Genomic DNA, 12,999 nt, shown 5'->3' with positions numbered 1-12,999 from the left:
CAGGGGTTTCGGATTCCTGTGACCCGTGTTCGATTTCCACTTGGTGGGCTAGTACCCTTTGGCAAGGCATAAATCCTCATTACCAGGTCCCTCGTAGAGGACCTCAAGCCGTCGATCCTGTGGTTTCTAGCTTGCTTACAAGCTTTCATGCATGCTTTCTTAGCAATCAAGTAAAGCAATCTCCACCAAATCTCCATTCTCCAAATTTTAAGCTTATTAGGTATAATTATATTTTATAGGAAACGACACTACATAAACAAAAATCATCTGATTCATGCAGTAGAATTTGGTCTTAGGTAGCTATATCGTGAATCGAAGGTGTCCTGTTGTGTATTGTAATCTGCAAGACTGGTCATGTATATGTGCCCATGATCACTGGTAGGATTAGTTAATCCACTGTAATAGTGATAATCTTCGTTTATATCCGATGGAACACAAGGGAGAGGACCGCGATCATCTACTTGCTTCGGTGTAGTTCTATTATTGACTGGAGATTGATCCCTTTGTGTCATACATCTGCAGAAAATGAATAGTAATAATAATAATGATGATAATCATCATCATAATCGTATTGAAAACAATGAAAATAAAAATAAGATAATAGTAATAATAATAATAATATTTCATGGTAAAGAGGTGACGTACTGCTTTCTTGAATGATTCAACCATGTCAGGAGGGACAAAATTTTCTTGACAAAAGGGGGATCAAATTCTCAAATACAAAAAGTGGGACGCCTCTGGCAGTCTCGCCTGCATTACGCGATTCGATAAAGCAAGCAGTGCTGACTTTGAAATAGCTACTGAATAATTATACACAAGAGAAAACATTTATATCATAATAAAATACTGTCCATTGACCCAAAATTACCTTTGACCATGATTATGTGATCTAAGATGTGTGCAAAACAAACAATCATTCATACTTGATTACCTTTATGCCTATGTTTCATGGACCAGATCCGTAAACTTTCTAAGTTATGATTACAATTCAACAAATACCCCCACCATGACCAAAAATTATTGACCATAATTGACCTTGGTCATGTGACCTAAAATTCGCACAGGATGTTCTGTGATACTTGATTACTCTTTATAATATGTCGAAGTTTTTTTTTAACTACATCCATAAACTTTCAAAGTTACATTCAAAATTGTTCATTAACCCTAAATGACCTTTGATCCAAGTCATATGATCTGAAACTCGGGTTGAATACTTAGTAATACTTCATTACCCTTATGTGTAAGTTTCGTGAAGTAGGCTTATATACTTTCTAAGTTGTGATGATATTTCAAAAGCTTAACCTTAGATAAGTTTTCGATATTGATTCCCCCAACATGGTGTAAGTTAATTGACCCTAAATTACATTTGGTCTTGGTCATGTGACCTAAAAACAAAGCAGGGGGTACAGTAATACTTGATTAATTTTACCTAAAAGTTTCATGAACAGCTAGGTCCGTATTCTTTCTAAGTTATGCTGTCTTTTCAAAAACTTAACCGTAGGTTAAGATTTGATGTTGACGCCGTCGCCGTCGGAAAAGCGGCGCCTATAGTCTCGCTCTGCTATGCAGGCGAGACAAATATCATGATGACGTTGGGGCTACTCTACCCCCGCCCCCTTCTCAGGATCACAAGTAAACCATGACTAAACTAGAGTAATTCTTAAAAATTTCTTACGTGCAAATCCCGAAAATGACGACAGCCACCAATACCAGGGCGGCCAATGCGGCAAATATCTCGAGAGTCAAAGCTATTGAACTCGTTGATAATTCTTTTTAAAAAAAATTAAGATAAATGATTAATGTTTACGCAGCTTTCATTGTTTGCGCATGGTATTGTCGGAGGAAACGTGATCAAATGAATGATATAACTGATGTATTGTTAATATTGATATGCATTTTAATCGCGTTATTTAACAATATCCATTTCTTTGGCCTTTTCTTTGTCTTCTTCTTTTCCCACTCCTCCTCCTCCTTCTATTTCTTCTTTTTCTTCTTGTGATAGATACACAATCATTCTTCCCTTTCTTCTTTTTTCTTTTTCTTCGTCTTATTCCTATTCCCCTTCTTATTCTTCTTCTTCATCATCTTTTTCTTCTCCTTCTTCTTCTCCTTCTTCTTCTTCTTCACCTTCTCCTTCCCCTCCTCCTTCCCCTCCTCCTCCTTCTATTTCTTCTTCGTCGTCTTCTTCTTTTTGTTCACTATTATGTATGTTTTTCACCACTTTATTTCTACAACATAACGTTTTTTCTGTGAACGGGACGAGTCGGTGCACAACCGTAACCCTTTTTTTTTACCTGGACACTTAAGATCTTCGCTGATATCCCATTCTCCAGTTGTCCCATTGCACGTCCAAGTTGTTTGTACAGTCTCGTTGGTCGTGCTGCTATTGCATACGATGACGACATTCTCACCGGGACTGTAGCTATCTTTTGGATCAGCAATATAAGTGTCTGATGAGAGTCCAGTCGGTGAGTCGCATGTCACTTCTGTAAAATGAGACAAGTTGACGTCTGTATGTCATTTCCTTTTCTCTTTTCACCTTCTTCTCGCTGCCTTCTCCTCTTCCTTCTCATAAGTATACTTTCTTTTGCTTCTCCACTTCTTCCGTTTCTTCCGCTTTTACATGTTTTATTTTCATTCGTCTGCTGCTGTTTTTTTCTTCTTCTTGTCTACTTCTTCTTATTTTCATTCTGATTATTATTATATTATTATTATTATCATTATTATGATCATTATCATTATTACTATTGTTGTTGTTATCAGTATTGTTATTATGATTATCATCATTATTAATATTATCGTCATCATTATTTTAGTTATCATTACTATTTTGCATTATTATTATCATTATTACTATTTATATTATATTCATCACTTTTATTATTTTCACCCTATTGTCTTATTTCCTTCTTGTTTGGTGACTGTATTTTAAAACTTTTATATGCAATCGAAAATACTTGTATCACAGTTTTTGCCAATATAGCCAGTCATACAATGGCATTCATAATTAGACACCTTAAACGGGTGACAAGTTCCAAATTTGCAAGGCCCGGCAGAGCAGGCGTCAACTAAAGGATACAACAATTCACACAATAATGTTACTATTTGGTATGTATAATATTCCTTTATTTAGTATAGTATTGTTTAATGCTGTTAAATGTCAATTTCCTTCATTATATTCTATTTATCTTTTTCGATTTAACCATGCTGTAAACATTTTCCACATAATATCATGCACACAGAAAAACAGTGCGTTTACACAAAGAGGCATAGAGATACTAGCTAGTTAACAAGTTTAGGTAACACTCACAGTGGAAGAATTAGAATTAGTTCCATTCTGCGCATGATCAGAAGGTCATTTGTACTAATTTAGTACAAATGACCTTCTGATCATGCGCAGAAAAGTGACATTGCGGATTAATATTTAATGAGATAAGCACCAACTTTGATGTCTTGATTATTCATAAATTCTTTGGAATTTGGTTTTTCAATAGATCCACAAAAAACAGCAATGCGTCCATTAGCGACCGGTATTTTACAAATAGCCAAGTACATTAATATAACAACATGCTACATGCTAATGCATTCATAGTAGAAATGCAACAAATATCTTCATAGAGTGTTCATTGTTGCTATTTTAGTCACCTGGTCTTGCATAATACCTTGCTTTGAAATCTGCCTGTCATAATGAAAGAAACGAATGGTCATTCGACCAAAATTGCCCATGAGCTAACTCCGAAATGGTCTTTATAAGGAGAAAAAGAGGAAGAAGAAGAATGAAAAAGAAGCAAAAGAAGCTGAAGAAGAAGAAGAAGGTGATGAAGGAAAAGAAGAAGAAATTAATGAAAAATAAAAGAAGTGGAAAAAAAAAGAAGAAGAAGTGGAGGAGAAGAACAATGTGAAGAAGAAAAAAGAATAAGTAGAAGAAGAATGAATGAAGGAATGAGAAGAGGAATGACGTAACCTATAACTGAACTCAAATAGAGACTTTATTTTGCTAAAGTTATTGGACCACCTCTCCTCCCCCCCCCCCCCTTCGATCTACAGATATGCTCATTGATTTACCGTGATGTTACTCACCTACGATGCAGAAGCCACTTGGTTGTTCGATAATGCCAATTCTCGTGTAAAGAGATGGCCAGGTATGGTTCTGACCCTCCATTACCCCGACACCTTGCAGGATCCAGTCACTCCACACCAATGTCCCCTCATAGACCACAACACCAAATGGATGTAGGACACCGTGTGTGACATCAAGGAGGGTCTTCCTCAGACTGCCGTCGAGGGCGCTCGTTTCAATCTTGTCGAGAAGAGCGTCACACCAAATCAAACGATTTCCTGGTTGGGTAGGAAATGAAAAGAAGGGCGTGAATCGGAATGTTTTTTAACAGTAAGCCTTAAGTGGCCCAAAGTGAAGACTGAATGTATAATGAAGTTCACTGAGCTAGAGATCAGTGGGATTGTTAAAGGAAATTAAATCAGTGGCAGTTTATCAAAAACATACATTGAAATGGTTACTGGATATATACCTTTACTGTCATACGTGATGCCATTAGGCCATCCGAGCTCCGTATCAATGATCACCTGACGATCCGACCCGTCCCGATTGGACATCTCGATATCGGGTGTGGTACCCCAGTCGGTCCAATAAAGCTTGTCATTGGTCGGAACAACTATGATAGCCCTCGGCATGTCCAGATCGTTGATCAATACTCTCTGGTTGGATCCGTCAAACTCGATCGTTTCGATGGTCTTCAATTCCGCATCCGTCCAGAAAATCAACCTGTTTTCGCTGTCGACAAATAAGCCATCAGGAACTGAAAAAATACAGGATTCGAATGAAGACAGAGAGTCAACCTGCCCGATACGTCGAGTCTTTTCTCCTACTCCTGCTCTACAACCCCACCCGCCTACTCGACAAGCTTTTCTCTCCTCTCCAACTCAAACCGGCCTTCTACTCAGATCTCTCATCCTGCCTCAGGCTCTGCCTACAGCTTAAGCTCCCCCCCCCCTTTTTTTCTGGTTTACAGTCCTTTTATAAACTACACTCATTACCGAAAGATACTTTACTGTCTAACCTCTACTGTCTTGCCTCCCCATTTCACTCCTACCTCTATCCACTTCTCTTAATCCTTTTTACGACTTCACACATAGTGTACCGTAAACCACTCTCGCGATTGATTCGAAAGAATTTTACACAATATGCAAGTTGAATATTAAGGGAAACCAAATCCCAAGAAGCTAAGCAGGTTTATTAAATTATTGAAAAGATTGAAACGAGAGGAACAATTTAAAACAAGTTTCATCAAAATCGGTTATGAAATAAACAAGTTATGGACATTAAAAAAGTTTTGTGGTACTTTCTATGGAGATCCCAAATCGGCCAACATGCTTCATAATGACAGATTTGTGGACAACTCTTCATATGTTTTGTACACAAATTTTCAAATTTTCCCCACTATCTTTCAAATTGCATCTTGCCTCCTTCTGAGCGTAACATATGTCATGGGAAATTATAATTCGCACCACATATGTCTAGGTCAGGAAGCGATAATGTGAAATATGTAAAATAAAGGGGAAACTCTGAAAATTGGTGTACAAAGCAAATGGAGAGTTGTCTACAAAATCAGCCATTTTGGAGCATGTTTGCCAATTTGAGGATCCCCATAGAAAGTACAACAAGACTTTTAAAACTTCCATAACTTTCTTATTCTATAACCGATTTTGATGAAACAAGGTTTAAAGTGCTCCTCTAATTTTATTTTTTCTGATAAGATTGATTCTCTCCTTGTATTTTGGTTATTAAGACCAGTGGCGTTCATTCGTTGAATAGTACAGGACCGGGGGTGGGGGTCCGCTCACTATAGGAGTAAGATGGGAAGGAGCAGGGAAAGTGTCCGTCTCCATTGCGTCACAACAAGACATCGGATTGTTGATACATCACGAATACAATTGATATCAACAGATTTGAGCGTATGGCCAAACGGCTTGCCCTTATGTACGTCGGCATACCTGGGCCCCATTGCATATCAATTATATAGTAACTTACCATTCAATGGTAACTGTCATGGTTACATTGCTCAACAGCCAATCAGCATCAATGATTTCAAGGCAACTACCTTTGGATGGCAAAGTTACTTTAACAGTATTTGTTGTGAATGGGGCCCAGGTATGACAACCCTTTAGAGCTGGACAACGAACCTCCTAGTCCTTGTGCGACTATTCTTTGATTAGACCCGTCCATTTGGGCTGCACTCAAAACCTTCCGCTCCACATCTGTCCAATAAACGTCCTGGCCAATTACGTCATAACCCACTGCAACTGGACTTTCTACAAAGAGCAAAGGCAGCTTTCTGAAGTCGAGGGTATTTGCGTGTGAAACATAGATGGATCCTCCGCTAAGACTTGTTAGAAACATCAGAGGACCTGCAGAGGAGATAACAATTACAATGATATTTTTCATTTATCAATATACATGTCCTTGATACTTCAGGATCCCGTCTTACAAATGTTATGTGATTGATCCAATCAACCTCAACTATATGGAAATCCATCATTGTCATAATCTTTCCTACGGGATATCTTTTCGTAACTGACAAAGAGGAGTACGGTGATTAATGCATAAAATTTAGAACGCATTTTGAACACACATGTATTTTACATGTTGGCGTTGCTGGCTATCCATAGTTGTGGTTGATTTCATGGTCCCGTCTTACAAAGAGTTGTGATTGACCCAATCAACTTCGATTATATGGAAATCCATCGTTGTCATAATTTTTATCCTACAGGAAACTACACAATGTCTTTTCGTAACTGACAAACAGGAGCACATCGAGTTGTCAAGACATTGTATATGTATAAATAAACATGTCTAGGTGCCATGAGCCTAATTACATCAGGAGGGCTAAAGATATTCGTTCGACCCAACCCATTCGAATTTTTTAAATTTGATATTGCTGATTGACAAAAGTGTATGAATATGATTCAAAATCTAACACTGATTCTAGAAATGGTAACTACTGAACTTCCTTTGCCCAAATTGGGAAGATATATCAATGATTTGGAACTATTTTTTGACTGGCGGAAGAATTGGGGCTATTTTACTGTTTCAGTTGATGAATTTGATCCCATCATAGTTATCTTCATAAATGGCGATTTATTTTTAAAAATGAGCTGGCTACGATACCCTTCTCTGGTCAGATATGGAATGTCAGATATATATCCTATCCAAAGGTAGTAAACATTCGACCCTCTAATTTCACATTTATTTTTTATGAATTTTTCTTAAGTGCCATTTTAACACACAAGTCTATGGGGAATGTTTTACGCGCGTGAGACCTCGAGAAAAAAAACTTGAACAAACATCTATTTCAGATGTTGGCGTTGCTGGCTTTCCATAGTTTTGGTTAATCGGATCAATCAAATCTCTTTGTAAGACGGGGCACTGAACGTGTCTTTAAATGCTTTACATTGGTTGTGGGTTGTTGGCGTGGTCCACACAGACTGTAGACTTCACAGGACAGTAAACTTGACCGAGGCGCATGTGTGTGTGTGTGGGGGGGGGGGGGAGTTCGTCAGTACTTCCGCCATAGACACAAGAGGGTGTAATAGCGATCGAGGCATTTCAGGCTTATTATTGAGTCACATGAACCGAAAGCCTCTTTATTTATGTATATTCATTTATTATGCCCTTTTTAAGTGGTAACCTTTTACCGACTCGTCATTATTTTAAAAGTGCGTCATCAAGTGAGAACACTTTTTCCCTTTTTAATCGAACCTGGAAAAAAAACAGAAAGGATTGTGCCCTCTGATTGTATACAGTAGTCGCTTCGTCCTTTCTAAGAACATACCTGCATCTTCTGTTGGTTCGCAGTTGAGTTCATCGCTCTGATCTGGGCAGTCAGAAAGGCCATCACACTGCCACGATAGAGGAAGACAAAGATCTTCGCAGGAATACTCGTCTTCTAGACATCTTCCATACAGTGCTTTCGAATACGACTGACCTGAAACATTCATAATCATCACGAATATTTTTCAGCAAGGAAGGAGCAGAGGAGGTAAGAAAATGTTTAAAGAAGTCGCCTATTCACTACATGAACTGTTATAAATCAGCACTGTACTTTCCGTTAACTTCAATTTTCAACGGACAAAGACAAAAATTAAAATGATACTTACTGACACACAAACCTAAAGAGATTATAGGGAATTTGAATAAACCTTACAAAATAATTGTATGGATTATATAACGATTGAATTGAAAAATAAGTCTATGAACTTATAAACAACTCAAGAAAGGTAGAAATAAATGAATTAATTAATAAACGAAAATATTATCCCATTTACTCAGTATGCCTAAGATGAGTTATTAGAAGCATTAATGAAAGGTTGTACAAACATTGGATGGAAGAGGCTTTAAACATCTAACATGTAATATACATGCCAAATTCGAAACACATTATTTTCTATCGGGTTACCACACATACACACACACACAAGTCCTGTCCAGCGAAGGGTACAATATCTGGCTTTGGTGTTGAAAGACTCCAGATCTTTTACATTGCGTGGCTCAGGGTGCTCAGGTGGGGGGCAGCCTAAGAAGGAGTTGCATAATCCATAATAATGCTTGTCATATCTTACCATGATAAGTATGAATTCCTGCGGGAACTTGAAAATGAATGAGGTTGGTTGACGCAGGTGATACATCTCTGTTTCCATCGAGAAGAATAAGACCCCTTGTTTGTGTCGCCTCTGTCCATAAGGGAGTCCCCCTGTACCATGTGATATCAATAGGGGATGTCCCTTCTGTTCTAAAGACGGTCACGTGGTCTTCTCCTTCTGGACCGAAGGATTCAATCGTTTGCTTTTGGTCATCGATTAGATAAAGGCGCGTTCCTGTCGGTGTCGATTTCAGTAAAATAATGAATAAGATATTAATGCCGCCTAAAGCTTTAAAGAGAACAATTTTATGCATTTTATACAATCGAGTATTATCTAACATTCAAATTTTACGAATGCGTAGTCTGTTATATATACTCCGTCGATTTTGTTCAGCACACATTCTTACGAGAACAGAGCATTTTCATTTGTTTTATTCAAGATATAAAGAGCCATTTAGATATGATGCCTTGCTCTGGGATATGGAGTGCTGGGAGTCGAACCCAGGACTTTCATGAGTGTTGTCTGACGCCAATTGGACCACTCGGCAATGGCATCTCCTCATTATTTTTTTTCAATTATATTTTAAATGATATCACATTCGGAGATTTAAGACGATATCTAGCGCCCTCTTTCTGTAATGTATTATCCTTTAAAAGGGCATATGTTCCAATCATTTTACAAAGTTGGTGATAGGTTGCCAGAAAGCTGCAGACATTTTTTTACAGCATACCCTAATGTGAAGCCCATTCTGTGCATGTAAAGCGAGTGTAATCAATTGGAATTGAAACATTCATTTTTTTCCATTTCGTTTAGAGTTTCAACAATATAGTTCTGTTCAGTTAATTGCATTTATAATTTTTAATTTAATTTCAATTTATTCACCATCTTTAAAAATAAGCATATAAAATCTGACATGAAATACAAATACATGTTGTTTAAAAATGGAGGGATACCCTTAAAAGGCAAAGTGCTTGTAAGCAGAGTCCCAACACACACAATACATTTCAAGTTAACATTATAATACATATTATATATTAAAAATACATATGTAACAAAACACACACATACACACATATGAATACACATAAACCAGAGAGAGAGGGGGAGAGAGAATAAAAGAAAAAGAGGGGAGACAGCAGTGCTTCCACTTTTCAAAACGGAACTTCCTAGAATTTACTCTGAAAGTTCTTGGAATTTTCTGAACGGTTCTTTAGTCTTCCATAAGTTATAATTCTCTTCTGCACACACACAAAAAATGAAATGTAGGGCCCAGTGCCGTAATTAAACCAAAAATTTTGAGGGGGCGAAACATGACGTAACGGGCAAAGTTTATAAAGAGTTGCGAGCGAGCGAGCAAAAATTTAGACATTTTAATTAAAATGATTCAATTTTGTGATATATTTTGACATAATATTCAGATAATTCTAAAAAATGATATACTTCCTGGAATTTCTCACTTCCTGGAATGATCCTGGAAAATAGCAAAACTTCCTGAAATTTCCTGGATTCCAGGAAGAGTGGAAGCACTGGGAGACAGTGTAGATGAAAGAGGTAGAAATATTGAATATTCCAAACTTGATCACCTTTCCTGTCCAATGCAACACTCCTGGCCGAGGCAAGCGTAGACGCTTCCCTAGTCGTTATTATGTTAAAAGAATGGTCAAGGGTGTGGATATCTATGGTTGAAGTGCGGTCTACGATAACGAAACTCCTGTGGCAAAATAACATTATATGATTACACTTAGATTTGTAAACATAGATGAATAAACAAATAAGATTAATCTCGTCCAATCCACGTGAGCATGCCTGCATGTGTGTGTAATCAAAAGACGAGGAAATCTTATACCACTGTCCTTAAACGACAAATGTGACGATAAAACATACGGACAACAGTATGATTATATTGCAAGTTTCTATCATTTTATGTTTACCTCATGGCATTTAAGTGGTATCCTCCTTGTGATTACGTTAAGTTCTAAGAGTCATATTTATTTAATATTGGGGCATTTTGGGGTCACATTGGCTAACTTGTCTAAGATTTCTTGGGGGGGGGGGTCCTATCAATAACGATCTTTATGGAACAGACACTAGGAAAGAAATGATGATTGTAATTGAGGAAAAGAGGAGAGGAAAGGTCCATGCGAGTGTGTTAACTTTTGTCTTAATTGGACTTGATCTGATACTCTGAATGCCATGTAGTTGAGTTGAACATTACATATAAACCTCTGGGAGACATGTGGATTTAATTTTATGTGAAGGATCTCGCCAAATCATTGAATCTTCACCTTCTCTTGAATGAGCAGATTGTCTTTGACCTGTATGTGTGGAAATTGTGGTCCCACATATACTACTATCTGTGAGTAACATGTGACAAAGTGTACTTTCACTTTCAATTATTCCACCTCTTTGTCTTCATCCACGGAGCTTACATTCTTCCCTTCTCTCTCCTTCACTGTGGTCTTCAGCAACATCATGCCGTCAACACGTCAAGGTTCTTCTGCTGGAAGTAGTCTTGCTTCAGACTTTTCTGATGTCCACGATATCATTAAAAAAATATTTTGTGAAGATGATTTTGTGTCCGCGTTGGAGAGGAGCATTGAGAAAGTTCTCTCAAAGCGCCAGCGAGAGTTTGAGGAGAGGATAGAGAGGCAGGAAGGTGAAATCCATGATCTACAAGTAGCATTGAATAAAAAGGAGGCTGAGATCCACTCAATCACCACTTCCATGAAGAAGCTGGAAAGCAGAGTAGAGGCTTACGAGGGTAAGAGCAACGAGCTAGAGCAGTATAGTAGGAGGAACTCTGTTCGGGTGTTTGGTGTGCCAGAGTCATCAACAGAGTCTACGGACAACCTGGTGATGAAGGTAGCGACAGATCGCCTTGGCTGCCCAATAAGCAAGGCTGACATCGAGAGATCACATCGATCGGGAAAGCCCCGCTCTGACAGAAAGCCTCGGCCTATCCTGGTCAAGCTCTGCTCCCATCGAGTGAAGGCTGCACTGATGAAGGATCGCCGTAAATTGAAGGGGTCAGGTATCTCCATCCAGGAGGACCTAACAAAGTTAAATCATCAAATTCTCATGAAATTGTCCTCCCATCCAAAAGTCGAAGCGGCTTGGTCAACTGATGGGAGAGTCATGGCTGCCCTCAAGACCAACCAAGAGGGAATCCAAGTTAAGAGGTCCTTCTCATCACTGCAACAAGTCTCTTCTTTATAACTTCCAACTTTTGTGTTTAACTTTATTTCCACTGTTACCTCTCTCAGGGGTTTACCTTTTAACTGTAACTTGAAAATTACTTCACCCTTTTTCTGATTTCCACTTATTTTCTTAGTTTCTTTTATCATTCTTTTCTTCCCGCTTTTTTTTCTAACTTGTGTCTCGTTGTATATTTATAATGTCATTTGCTCTTGTATTTGCTTTTCTTCTATATACTATGTACATACCTGTATATATTCATCATATAGTTGTTAATGTGTCTGTGTGTGTGAGGGTGTCTGTGAATATGTATAATGGTTGTCCTCAGATTTCCATGTTTCATCCACCCTTGTTGATATTTTATATTTGTTTGGTCTGTGACGGATATGGTTAAATAAATGTTGTTTTGGTTTATTGTTTGCTTGTTGAAATCTCTCCTCATGGATGACGGATTTAATATTCCAGAACCGGTTATTAATGAGTGTAAATACATAAACTGTGAAGATTTCCAATGTAATGGTGAAAACTTTTCCGTTATGCATATTAATTCGAGAAGTCTCTTTAAAAATTTTGAAGATTTGGCGGTCTTGTTATCATGTATAAATCATAATTTTTCAGTGATTGGTGTTTCAGAAACCTGGTTTACTCCATCCACAGAAGTAGCTATGTTTGATATTCCTGGATATTCACTTGTTCAAGTATGTCGATCAAATAAAAAAGGTGATGGTGTAGCATGTTATGTCAGAGAGGGGCTTGATTACAAATTACGCAATGATTTATCAACGGCAAATACTTATTATGAGTCTGTATTTATTGAATTGAATAATGCAAACAAAAAGTCAATTGTTGGTTGTGTGTATAGAGCCCCTGGCAATGATATTCGATCATTTACTGATGACTTTGACCAAGAAATGCAAATATTGAGTAAAGAAAATAAGGACATTTATATTATGGGTGATTTTAACATTAACTTGTTAAATGCTGATACAGATGAAAAGGTTAGAGATTTTAATAATTTCATGTGTTCATTTGGCTTGTTTTCCCTAATCACTAAACCTACACGCATAACATCATCTTCAGCAACCTTAATTGATAATATATTTACCAATTGTGTTCAATATCAATTCTGCTCTGGAATATTTTGTT

General features: G+C 37.6%; 1 protein-coding gene across 1 annotated transcript; it reads right to left on the bottom strand.

Moving 5' to 3' along the window:
* Nucleotides 1-224: 224 nt before the first annotated feature.
* Nucleotides 225-6,418, bottom strand: LOC129263187 (low-density lipoprotein receptor-related protein 4-like). Its single transcript, XM_054901106.2, has 7 exons — nucleotides 6,202-6,418; nucleotides 4,530-4,817; nucleotides 4,081-4,338; nucleotides 2,958-3,068; nucleotides 2,295-2,486; nucleotides 1,676-1,769; nucleotides 225-516 (listed from the first exon to the last, which is right to left on the bottom strand). The coding sequence occupies exons 1-7, from the start codon at nucleotides 6,416-6,418 to the stop codon at nucleotides 273-275; spliced, it is 1,404 nt and encodes a 467-aa protein (XP_054757081.2). The 3' UTR covers nucleotides 225-272.
* Nucleotides 6,419-12,999: the final 6,581 nt, after the last annotated feature.

Source organism: Lytechinus pictus, chromosome 6, assembly GCF_037042905.1.
Source record: "Lytechinus pictus isolate F3 Inbred chromosome 6, Lp3.0, whole genome shotgun sequence".
Classification (NCBI taxonomy): domain Eukaryota; kingdom Metazoa; phylum Echinodermata; class Echinoidea; order Temnopleuroida; family Toxopneustidae; genus Lytechinus; species Lytechinus pictus.
This window is presented reverse-complemented; position numbering and strand designations above follow the sequence as displayed.

Bases quoted from the DNA above. Each gene is read 5' to 3' on its own strand.
- LOC129263187 (XM_054901106.2), bottom strand. From the start codon at position 6,418: ATGTTTCTAACAAGTCTTAGCGGAGGATCCATCTATGTTTCACACGCA. The intron at 4,339-4,529 runs GTATATATCCAG...CTACCCAACCAG, and splicing joins CATCACGTATGACAGTAAAG to GAAATCGTTTGATTTGGTGT. The intron at 3,069-4,080 runs GTGAGTAACATC...TGTATCCTTTAG, and splicing joins AAGTGGCTTCTGCATCGTAG to TTGACGCCTGCTCTGCCGGG.